Source organism: Phacochoerus africanus, chromosome 1, assembly GCF_016906955.1.
Source record: "Phacochoerus africanus isolate WHEZ1 chromosome 1, ROS_Pafr_v1, whole genome shotgun sequence".
NCBI classification, from domain to species: Eukaryota; Metazoa; Chordata; class Mammalia; order Artiodactyla; family Suidae; genus Phacochoerus; species Phacochoerus africanus.
This window is the reverse complement of record NC_062544.1, coordinates 131020545-131033438: the sequence shown is the minus strand read 5'-3', so window position 1 is coordinate 131033438 and position 12894 is coordinate 131020545. Positions and strand designations below refer to the sequence as shown.

General features: G+C 40.5%; 1 protein-coding gene across 5 annotated transcripts in view; it reads left to right on the top strand.

Annotated features, from left to right (window-relative positions):
- The window catches only part of FRMD4B (FERM domain containing 4B), a 373580-nt gene that overhangs the window by 258038 nt on the left and 102648 nt on the right, over positions 1-12894 (top strand). For all 5 annotated transcript variants that reach the window (XM_047779092.1, XM_047779090.1, XM_047779088.1 and 2 more), the window contains one exon: positions 4405-4489. In XM_047779092.1, coding sequence (XP_047635048.1) covers positions 4405-4489 — 85 coding nt within the window. The remainder of the gene's footprint in view (positions 1-4404; positions 4490-12894) is intronic.

Below are 12894 nucleotides of genomic sequence, written 5' to 3'. Positions count from 1 at the left end.
GATGGCAGCCGCAGCCCTGATTCGACTACTAGCCTGAGAACTTCCATATGCCACAGGTGTGGGGGTTAAAAAAAAAGTGAAACGATGAGTGTAGGGCCCTTTGTATTGTCCTTAGCACGTGGGAAACCTTCTCATAATTTGGGATTCTTCTAACTGGACCAACAAGGCCTCAGAAAAAGATAGCAAGCCAGGCTTCTGGTGGAATTCTAGGGAGCAGAAACCAATGGACAATTTCATCAGGGTACTGAGGCAGAAAAATAGGCTCCAACTATTTTTGATTGCTAGGTCATTCTAATCATTTTTCTATCTTAGGGTGAGAGAATCTGACTGGTGAGGTGTGGGTCACATGTCACTCATACCTTGGTGAGAGAGTTCCACCTGATTAAAAGGAATGCTCTCAGCTCTTTTATATCCAGCTGGTGACCATTAAGGCTTTTGCCTATGTGACTCCTGCTGAAGACCACTGCAGATTTGTTTATTTAATAGCACAACCTCAGGATTTAAAAACAAGAGTTTTGAAAACAAGGCAAAATTTGAATGAAGATAGGATTTTAAATATTAAGAAATTATGAACTTTGCTAGTGTGAAAATACATTGATGTTATGCTTTTTTTTTTTTTTTTTTTTTGTCTTACTAGGGCCGCACCCACAGCATATGGAGGTTCCCAGGCTAGGGGTTGAATCAGAGCTGTAGCTGGCCTATGACACAGTCACAGCAATGCCAGATCTGAGCTGCACTGCAACTTATACCACAGCTCACTGGCAACGCCAGATCCCTAACCCACTGAGTGAGGCCAGGGATCGAACCACAACCTCATGGTTCCTCGTTGGATTCATTTCTGCTGTGCCACAACGGGAACTTCCTATTGATGTTATCCTTCTAATAAGATCCCTGTTAGAGATATATATTGATGTAATTCAAAGTGAAAAAAAGAATTACTGGGGTCTAAAGAATTACTCAGGGTGTAAAAAACAAACCCTGAGTTCTACTAATCTGACCTGGACTCTTATAGGGCAGGGAGACCCTTCCAAGAACACTTTAACTTTTTAAAGGGTGTTTCATAAGTTCATCCAAAATCTATCACTTTTTTTTTAATTTTTTTAATTTTTTGGTCCACTGATCTGGTTCTAAATTTATTATTTATTTATTTATTTGGCTGCACTTACAGCATATGGAAGATCCCAGGCCAGGGATTGATTTTAAGCCACAGTTGCAACATACACCAGACCTGCAGCAATGCTAGATTTCCTAACCTACTGAGCCTGGCCTGGGATCGAACTTGAGCCTGAGCAGTGACCAAGCTACTGCAGAGACAATGCTGGATCCTTAATCCCCTGTACCACAGCAGGAACTCCTGGTTCCGATTTTTGAAGCAAAAGAGAATGAACCTACTTCTACTTTACTAATCTTGTTTCTGCACACAACTATTTAGGGCTTAACTTCCACATAAATGCTGGTTGAGTGGACAAGAGAGGCAACCAAGTGGAAGTTCTGTCCAAAAGCATTGTCTACAGAATCAAAGGGACACAAATCAAGAACTCCTCCTGCCCGTGCATGTAGGCAGGTCTCTAAAATTCATTTTCTGCATCTGTGAAATGAGGGTGATGATAGGCCTCTCCCGCCCAGGATTGTTGTGTGAATTAAATGAAATGATGCATGGAAAACACTTAGCATGTGACCCCGCACGTAAGTCAGAGCTCAGGAAACTTTAGCTGTGAACCTGCTGCTGCCCTTTCAGGCTGCCTACTGGAAACCTGCTTCTTTTATCTCAATTGACAAAGATAAAAATACTTGCAAAAGCAAAGGAAGCAGGAAAAACCACCACCTCCTGGTTGAAGTGGAAGGTCCTTCAGGAAACTTAGTAACAGGAGATCTCAGCCCTAAGCAGCAGGTGACCTTGAGTCCACCATCCCAGCCACTCCCTACGCTCTGTTTCTGCTCCATCAGCACCTGCCGTTGACTTGTGTCCTTTCTCTGCCTCATGGTTTCTGCTTAGTGCCTTCCTCTGCCCCCGATGTTTCTCTCTGGACCTGTCTCTTGGCCTCTCAGTCTAGGAGACCATAGATGATTGGTTTACCCACTCCTTATCCCATATAGGGAGCCTGTGTTGGGTTGAACTCTCTTCTCCCTATCCCACCTCAAAGGATGCTCATCAGCTTAAGTCACTGGTTGCCTCCAGCCATGGCCAGATCTAAATTGATGGGAGAGTACTCAGCTTATAACATATTCTTTCTTGGTAAAAGCTAAATTATGAATGTTTACCACATTACCCCAGAGACGCTGTTTACCTACTGTATTTTCCCCACCTAGATTTCTTTTCATCCTAAAGAATCTTGGTTTTTTTTCTTAGCCTTCAGATATAGTTCAAATCTCATCTTGTCCTGTAAGCCTTTTTTTTTTTTTTTTTTTTTTAATATAATGCAAGGCTTGCCAAGCCGCAATAGTTGGAATTGCTTGAATTCCTACCAAGTGCCAGGACACTTGAATTCCTACTTTTGGGCACTTAATAAAGGCCTTCCTAAGGCCATCATTATCCTTATGTATTTTATTTTTTGTCTTTTTAGGGCTGTACCTGTGGCATATGGAAGTTCCCAGACTAGGGATCTAATCGGAGCTGCAGCTGCTGGCTAACACCACAGCCACAGGAATGCCAGATCCCAGTCTTGTCTGTGAATAACAGCTCATGGCAACACTGGATCCTTAACCCACTGAGCGGGGCCAGAGATCAAACCCAAATCCTCATGGATACTAGTCGAGTTCATAACCCACTGAGCCACAGTAGAAACTCCCTATCCCCATTTTATAGACAGGGGGTCTTCAGACTCAAAGTTTAATCTACATCCCCAAGCCACATTGCATTAAATTCCAGAAAATTGATTTTTAATAGCAACTCTTAGTATTTATTGTTTTACATATACTATCACATTTAATCCTTCCAAAACCCTGTGAGGTAACTGTAGTCATAGCACACATTTTAGAAAAGACCCAAAGAAGCTAATTAACTTGCCCAAGGCCACACAGTAATAAATGATGCAGCTGGGACTCCATATGCTAGATCTTTCCAATTCCAAAGCCTGTTTTTCCCTCCAACCCTTCAACTCCCTCTTGCCCTAATCCTTCACTGTTCCCTCCTCACACACCTGACACTCATCAATCTTCATTAACCTCACTTATACATGAGATAAACCCTTGTAAGGGAAAATAACAAGGATTTATTCTCTTTCTGGAACTTCCCGTGATGATTCAGTGTTAGGGGTGGACTTTTTCAAATGGTTTTACCATTTCAGTGATAATAATCATTCCTGGCCTTTTTAAGCCACTGCATTTATTTATCAACTGTTTCCTTCTTGTGGAAAGGGAGGAAAAAAATAAAAAGAGCCAATGCCCAGGACCCACCAGGATTTTTACAGAGCTAAGGAAAGGCTCCCCATGTGCTACTCCAGCCCTGGTTTATCTTGATTCTCACCACATTGAGAGCAAGTTTTCTTCCAGGACCCTAGCTGTGAGCTGTCTTTGGGTATTAAGTCTCTTCATGCATTATTCATCAAGTCGGGCTCCAACACTTGAGAGAAACTTCTGGGGCCTCAGCTGGCCCATTCACTCACAGCAGAGCGCTGGCCTTCACCGGACAGTTTCAACACGATGGGATTATGAAAACACAAGACTCTCCTCCCCTCCCCACCTCAAGGCTGTCAGCTTTCTCCTAGAGAGGGACCTGGCCCCACAGACTGACACCAGCCAAGGCCCAGAAAAGGGAGCAGGGGGGGCAGGCCCAGAATCCCCTGATTTGCATGAGAAAGACCAATATTAAGTAGTATGGAGGACTTGGCTTCCAGCCAAGGAAAGGCCCAGAGTCTGAAAGGATGAGAGGGAAGGGGGTAGAGTGTGACTGAAACTCTCCCCGGGTGGATGGGGGTGAGGTAAGCGTGGGGGCCCTCACAGCCACCGCCTAGTCTGAAAAACTACTGAGATGCAAGCCTCAAGGTTCAATTTTATAGTAGTGCTTACTCAGCAGACTTCTGATTTCCAGGCTCAGAGCTCACCTGGGCTTTGTTTCCAAGCTGAGGTATTTTGAGCTTCCAGGACCTGTGACTGAAAATGTGCAATAAATATTAAAGTTGGCTCTGTAGTTGTAACTGCAGACTTTTTTCTTTAACTTACCTTCTAACACACAAAAACCTTCTGTAGAAGATTTTTTCTCTGCATATCTGCAAATACATGCATATCTTCTTTCCTACATACAAACAGGTCTATGTACCAGATTGCTTTTAAAAGGGAAATCAAGCCCAACCATCCCCCACTTCTTCAAAAGTCTCTGCTTTGGGAGAAATTAAAGGAGGAAGTGAAATTGTGCAGAGAGAAGGAAGGGGATCTGAAGGAACAAACTTCTGTACTGTTTTTCAGGTTTTACATTGAGAGCATATCGTTTTTGAAGGATAAGACCACCGTGGAGCTGTTTTTCCTGAATGCGAAGTCCTGTGTACACAAGGTAAGGGCCCTGTTTGTTCTGGTCGGTGACAGACTCTAGCGAGACTTGAGCAGAATCGAGGAAGGGCAGGACCTCTGTTTCCTCGTTCAAATGGAGAAAGAAAGGCCGTAATCTTTTTCCTTGATATATCTTATTCAACCAAAAATAAGAGAAAGAAATCAAGCAAGAAGGCAGCTGTTCTCAAATTCTGAGTGGGGAAGATGGCCGACAGCAGAGGCATCAACCTCACACAGAATCCTCACTGCCTGAAATGCAGCTCAGACTCTACTCGGAATGACGCAGAAGTACACAAAGATGCATCAGTCAGACTGTGATCGAAGCCTCACCAAGTCAGGCCAGAAATCTCTTCTAACAGAATACACCCCTACATTTATCATAATTCAACACTGTCCTCTTAGAGTTCCTGTTGTGGCTCAGCGGGTTAAGGACCCAACATAGCATCTGTGAGTATGGCAGGTTTTATCCCTGGCCTGGCTCAGTGGGTTAAGGATTAGGCATTGCTGCAAACTGAGGCATAGGTTGTAGGTTGAAGATGCTGCTCAGATCTGGTATCGCCTGCTCGCATCTGGTATTGCCATGGTTGTGCAGGCCAGCAGCTGCAGCTCTGATTCGACCCCTAGCCTGGGAAATTCCACATGCCCCAAGTGTGGTCCTAAAAAGAAGAGTCCTCTGCTCAGCGCCACATGTACATTTGTGTTTTTTTGGCCTTACCCACAGCATGCAGAAATTCATGGACCAGGGATCAAACCGCCATCACAGCAGTGACCATGCAGGACCTTTGACTGCTAGGCCACCAGGGAACCCCAGGACAGTGTGTTTTAAGGCAGAGTCTCAGTTACCTGTGGCCAGGGACCTGTTTTGTTGTTGTTGTTGTTGTTGTTGTTGTTGTTGTTGTTGTTTTTGCCTTACTGTTTTTATTTGGATCCAATCTGTGGAAGACACACAGCTTCTGTAAAATTCAGTCAACATGAATGGCTAGAAAAATGATCTTATGCTTGGGTGTTGCAGTTGTTTCAGTCAGATTGATGTAGAAGCTTTAAACATTTCTCATTTTTATCCTATCTCCTTGCAGATAAGCATTGCTTTAGAGGCTTCAATCTGGTCTCCTCAAAGCATACCCCGGGCCAGGATAGGGAGTCTCTGGGCTCAGACAGGCTCCTGAGGGGGCCCACATCCTCCCTTCGAGGTGATGGTCTGAAGGTTTAGGATCTCAGATGCCACACCTGCTTCCAGGGCTGGTGTAGCCCCTTCTCCCCATATACATCACCCCAAATCTGAGGGGTGGCCAGGGACAGCCAGAGGGTGCTTGCTGGGGAAAGCCAAGAGAAAAGGCTGCAGATTAGGGGACCTGCATTGGTGCTCCTTCCCTCAGTCCCCAAAATGATAAGGATGACCCTTTGAAACACATACATCTTTAATTAGCATAAGACTTGGCAAAGAGAAGAATTAATTTTTTTTAATTTTTATTTTGTATGGCTACACCAGCAGCATGTGGAAGTTCCCAGGCCAGGGTTTGAATCTGAGCTGCAGCTGTGAGTGGCAGTGCTGGATCCTTTAACCCACTGCACTAGGCTGGAGCTCAGACTTGTACTCCACAGCAACCCTAGCCACTCCAGTTGGATTCTTTTTTTTTTTTTTTTTTTGGTTTTTAGGGCCACACATGTGGTATATGGAAGTTCCCAGGCTAGGGGTCAAATTGGAGCTACTTTTGCTGTCCTATACCACAGCCACAGCAACGTGGGATCCGAGCTGCATCTGTGACCTACACCACAGCTCATGGCAACCCTGGATACTTAACCCACTGAGTGAGGCCAGGGATCAAACCTGCATCCTCATGGGTACTAGTTGGGTTTGTTACTGCTGAGCCATAATGGCAACCCCTGCAGTTGGGTTCTTAACCCACTGCACAACAACAGAAATTCACAGAATTTTTTTAAACAACATTATTTAGATAATTGACTGTACATAATTAATGTATTTAATAGTATGTTCTAATATAAATAATAACTTTGAAATTATTATTATAATCAAGATATATACCCAGCAACTACAGATGTAGTTTTCTCACATTAGATTATATTTTTTAGAGTCTTATATAAATGGAATCATACAGTAGAAAATCTTTTTTGTCCTTTTTCACTGAGCAAAATTGTTTTGATATTTTTCCTTATATGAATAGCTCCTCCCTTTTTATTGCTGAGTGATATTCCACAGTATAGATATAGCTTAAATTGTTGCTCCTTTTCCCCTTTTTCTCCCCATTTTACTGGGATATAATTTATACTTATCATTGTATAAGTTTGTGTGCAATATGATTTGATATGTGCACATATTTAAAAATGATCCATTCACCTCTTGATGAACATTTGGATTATACAAGTTTGGGACTATTACAAATAAAACTGCTATGAATATCTATGTATAAGTCATTGTATGACAATGTACTTTCTTTTTTTCTTAGGTAAATATCTGGGAGTAGAGTGGCTAGACCGTATGGTAGATAGGTTTCACTTTTTAAGGTTCTGGTACACTGTTTTCCAAAATGGTTGTGCTATTTTAAATTTCCACCAGCACTTTATAAGATTTCTAGTTCCTTCATATCCTTGTCAACATACAGCATCATCTTTTCCATTTTACCCATTCTGATAGGACTGCAATAGTATCTCACTGCAGTTTTAATTTCCATTTCCCTGGTAACTAATATAGGATGTTTGAGTAACTCTCATGTACTTATTTACTGTCTGTATATCTTCTTTTTTAATTTTATTGGAGTAGAGTTGATTCATGATGTTGTACATATATCTTCTTTATGTTTGAGTCTTCTGCACAGTTTCTTTGGATTGTTGTTTTCTTTTTTTTTGGTGGGGGAGGGGGGCATACCCATAGCATGTGGAAGTTCCAGGGCCAGGTATTGAACTCACACCACAGCAGTGACCTGAGCTGCTGCAGAGATAACGACAGATCCTTAACCCACTGTGCCACAAGGGAACTCCTGGATTGTTGGTTTTTGTCATGAGTTTTCAGAATGTGTATATTCCTGATACAAGTACTTAATTGGTTATATGGATTACAAATATTTTCTCCCAGTCGGTGGCTTGCTGTATATTCTCTTAATGTCTTTCAAAGGCTAAAAGGCTTTTATTTTGATGAAATCTATTTTATCAATGTGTTTTTTTTATGGATTATGATATTGTATCTTGGTAAACTTTGCCTAACCCAAGGTCACAGAGATTTTCTCCTGTGTTTTCTACTAGAAGTTTTAGAATTTTAAATTTTACATTCAGGTCTATTATCCATTTGGAAATAATTTTTAATATGACACAAAGTTGAAATTTTTCTGTTTGGGGTTTTTTGCAAATTTTTTTTTTTGACATATAGATATTCAGTGGTTCCAGCACCATTTGTTGAAAAGGCCATCATTTCTCTATTACATTGCCTTTGCACCTTAAAAGGAAATAATTTATTCACATACATATGGGTTTACTTTTGGACTCTATTCTGTTCCAGTGATCTATTTGTCAACTTCTATGCCGATAGCATACTATTTTGATTACTGTAGCTTTTAACTGTGTATTGAAATCAGAACAAATTCCAACTTTGTTCTTTTAAGGAGTTATTTATTCTAGAGTTACCGTTATGGCTCAGCAGGTTAAGAACCAAACTAGTATTCAAGAAGTTGTGGGTTAGATCCCTGACCTAACTTCAAGCGTTGCCTTGAGCTGTCGTGTAGGTCGCAGACGTGGCTCAGATTCTGCATTGCTGTGTCTTCTGTGGTGTAGACTGGCAACTATAGCTCCGACTCAACCCCAGGCCTGGGAACCTCCATATGCCTCAGGTGCAGCCCTAAAGAGACAAAAAAAAAAAAAAGAATCTGACTATTGTGGCTCAGGTGACTGTGGAGGTTCAGGTTCCATCCCCAGCCCCAGTGCAGGAGTTAAAGGATCTAGTGTTGCTGCAACTACAGCTCAGATTCAGTCCCTGGCCCAGGAACTTCCATATGCCTTGGGTGAGGCCATAAAATTAAAAAAATTAAAAAATAAAAGGTGTCCTTTTTTTGTTTGTTTCTTATCACCGCTTGAAGTTAGCTTTATTGAGCCTCTCAAAGAATCAACTTTTGAATTCAATGATTTCCTCTGTTGTTTTCTTGTTTTCTATTTCTGCTATGACCTCTAGCCCTCCCACCCCCAACTTTTTACTCCCTGCAGCATATGGAAATGCCCAGGCTAGGGGATGAATCAGAGTCGTAGCTGATGGGCCTAGACCACAGCCACAGCAATGCTATATCTGAGTCCCCTACAACCTATACCACAGCTCATGGCAATGCCGGATCCTTAACCCACTGAGCAAGGCCAGGAATCGAACCTTCATCCTCATGGATATGAGTCTGGTTTGTTACAGCCGAGCCATAATAGGAACTTCTGACTTTTATTATTTTAACTTTTATCTCTTTTTTTTTTTTTTTTTTTTTTTTAGGCTTTTTAGGGCTGTGCCCGTGGCATATGGAAGTTCCCAGGCTAGGGGTTGAATCACAACTACAGCTGCCAGCTGCCAGCCTATGCCACAGCCACAGCAATGCAAGCTGCATCTATGACCTGCACCATAGCTCATGGCAATGCTGGATCCTTTACCCACTGTGCAAGGCCAGGAATCGAACCCACATCCTCATGGATCCTAGTCAGTTTCATTAACCACTGAGCCACAAGGGGAACTCCTTATCTTTTATATTAATTAATTCCTTTTTTCATCTTCCTTTGAGTTTAATTTGCTCTTACACTAGTCTCTTAAGATGAAAACTGAGATCACTGATTAAAAATGTTTCTTTTCTAATATAGGCATTTAGTACTATAACACTTCCCCCTACTACTGATTTTATATCCTACAAACTCTGATATGTTATAATTTCATCTTCATTCAGTTCTAAATATTTTCAGTTTCCTTTTGATATATCTTCACTGGCTCATTGTTTTTTAGAAGAGTACAGTTTGGTTTCCAAACATTTGGGGATTTTTATGAATCTTTTATTTTCAATGAAATCTCATTGCATTAAGAAAATGCACTTTGCATGAATTAAATTTTTTAAAATTTACTGTGACTCATTTATGGCCCAGGCTATACTCTGTCTTGGTAAATTGTCCATGTACATTCGGAAAGAATGTGAATTCTGCTGTCATTAATTGGGCATTCTAAAAATGTTAACCAGGTTAATTTGATAGTATTATTTAGGTCTACCATGTCTTGCTGATTGTGTGTCTACTTCTTATATCAGCTATTGACAGAGGGGTACTGAAATCTCTAGCTATGATTGTTGATTTTCCTTTTTCTCTTTGCTAATTCTATCAGTTTTTGCTTCATGTATTTTCATGTTTTGTTATTAGAGTGTAAACATTTAAGAATGCTATGTCCTCTTGATTATCATTATAAAAATCATCCTCTTCATTCTGAAATTTGCTTTGTTTGATATTAATACAACCACTCCCTGTTTCTTTGGGTCAGTGTTAGCATGGTACATCTTTTTCTATCGTTTTAATTGTAAATTGTGTCTGCATATTTAAAGTGCATTTCTTTCTTTTTTTTTCTTTTCTTTTTTTTTCTTTTCTTTTTTCTTTTTTTTTTCTTTCCCTTTTTTGTCTTTTTAGAGCCACACCCGCAGCACATGGAGGTTCCCAGGCTAGGGGTCGAATTGGAGCTACAGCTGCTGGCCTATGCCACAGCCACAGCAATGCCAGATCCGAGAAGCGTCTGTGACCTACATCATAGCTCAGGCAACGCTGGATCCTTAACCCACTGAGCGAGGCCAGGGATTGAACCTGCATCCTCATGGATACTAGTCAGATTCGTTACCTCTGAGCCACAGTGAGAACTCCTAAAGTGCATTTCTTATAGACAACTTAGAGTTGCATCTTGATGTTTTTATCCATTTATCCATCTCTGTCTTTTAACTAGTTGCTTATGTTGTATGCATTTAATATGATTACCAATGTGGTTAAACTTAACTCTAACTTACTATTCATTTTATATTTGTCCCATCTGTTCTTTGTTCCTTTTTTCTGCCTTCTTTTAGATTTATCGAGTATTTTATGGTTCCATTTTACCTCCTTTGTTAGATTATTAGCTATAACTCTTAGTTTTATTTTTCTGTGATTGCCTTAGAATTTATAGTATGCATCTTCAACTTTTCAAGTCTACCTTCAAGTGATATTATACCGTTTCACGTGTAGTACAAGAACCTTATAATACTATATTCCTATTTTCCCCTCTCAGCCTTTATGTTACTGGTTATCATACATGCATTTTATTTTTAGATGTGTTATAGATGCATATGACATTGTTATTCTTTTGTGTAAAGAGTTGATCATCTCTGCTTTCAAGTTTTCCTCTTTATCACTGCTTTGAGCAATTTGATTTAGCTTTCTTCACGTTCCTTGTAACTGTTGTTTATTGAGCATCTTGGACTTGGTGAATTGATGGTTTTTATCAAATTTTGAAATATTTCAGCCATTATTTCTTCAACTGTTTTTTTCTGTCCCCACCCATACCTCCTTTACAAACTCCAATTACACGTATACTAGGCCACCTGAAGGTGTTCCACAGCTAAGTGATGCTCTTTTCATTTTTTTTTTTTTTCCGGCCACCCCACAGGATATAGAGTTCTGGGCCAGGGATCAGATCTGAGCCACACACGCGACCTAAGCCACAGCTGTGGTAATGCCAGATCCTTAACCCACTGTGCCAGGAACAGGGATTACACCTGCATCCCACTGTTCCCAAGACACCACTGATGCTGTTGTGCCACAGTGGGAACTCCTGCTCTTTTTGCTTTTCCTGTGTTTTATTTTGATAGTTTCTATTGTTGTGTCTTCAATTTTCTCTTTTTATTTCTTTTTTTTTTTCAATCTAAGCTGCCATCTATCCCATCTTATATATTGGATTTTTTATCTTTAGAGGTTTGATTTGGATCTTTTTTACATCTTGCCTCTGGCTGCTTAACTTTTTGAATACTCTACTCAGTGCCCCATGAACCCTGAGTTTTTTTAGTCTGGCAGGTGGGAATAGACACCATTTTCAGCCCTGTGTGAGGACCAGGCACCCTTCCCTTTCATCCTTTCTCATAGTTTTTTCCTCTAGCCTTGGGTGGTTTCCTTCCATAAGCACTTTTTTAAATACTTAAAGACCCTCTGCATAGCTTTAGGACTCACTCCCTATGCAGTTCTCTTTTCTCTGACGTTCTGTTCTGCAAATTCTATTTATTTTGTTTTCCCCCTTCTCTCAGCTGCATCTCTTCAACTCAGAGAGTTCCCTGTGCTCCACCTGGGTTTTCCCTTCACAGTCTAGAAACCTCCTGGCAGCAAGTGGCAACAGTCAGATTTTCCTCATTCAAGGTTCCCCTTTCTTTGTTGCCTGATGTTCAGTGTTTTGAAAACAGTTGTTTCATATGTATTGTCTAGTTTTTTCTTTTTCCTCTTTTTTTTTTTTTTTTTTAAGGTAAGAGGGTAAATCTAGTCTCTGTTACTCCATCTTAGTCAGAAGCAAAATTACTCAAATCAGAGTTTGGGGCAGATTTATAGGGAAAGTAAAATGTCTCCAGCACAAAAGGCTTTATGATAGCCTCTCTTTTCTGAATCCTGGACTTCCTTAAGAACTCCATGGGCTGACTGATAAGTCAACACCCATATAGCAAATACAGCATTTACTGAGTCAGGAAAACATTTTCTAAACCACAGTTGGTCATCATCTCTGATGTGGGGAAATACAATTATCCCTTGTGATATTTCTCACTGCCTACCTGGCCAAGGTCCAAAGAAGTATTCTCCTTGAGGACTTGTTTGCTCTGTTGCTAATAGAAAAACAGGACGCAAAATTTAACTCTTGGTATTTCAGTTCTGGCTTTGTATGCTATTTCTGTTGGTCTTGAGGAAGCAGAGTTCTTTTAAATTCTCCTCTGTTTTATGAATGTCAGTTCCTGGGAGTGCCTTTCTAAATGAGAATTTATTCCATGACTTGTCAAAGAATTCAGAACTTGTACAAAACGTAGTGTTTTAAGGCACTGCAACTTACATTATTGGGATAATTTTTAAAAATTCAATTGTAGGTATTTACAGTTTGATATTTTCTATCTAGGTAATATGAAGATGGCTAGTAACAATCCCAAGAGATGTTGTAGGATCTGATAAGTGATAAGATAATAGGATTAGGCAGCTTTCAAGTAATTTTTTTTTTTTTCTGGCTGCATAATGCAGTGGCTTGGTGTGGGATCTCAGTTCCTAGACCAGGGATTGAACCAGGGCCAAATCCTAACCACTGTGCCACCAGGGAACTCCCTCAAATAATTTCTTTTTTTTTTTTTTAAGATATATGATAATTTAAGAACATTGTGCATAAGGAATATCATCTGAATCACAGCCACC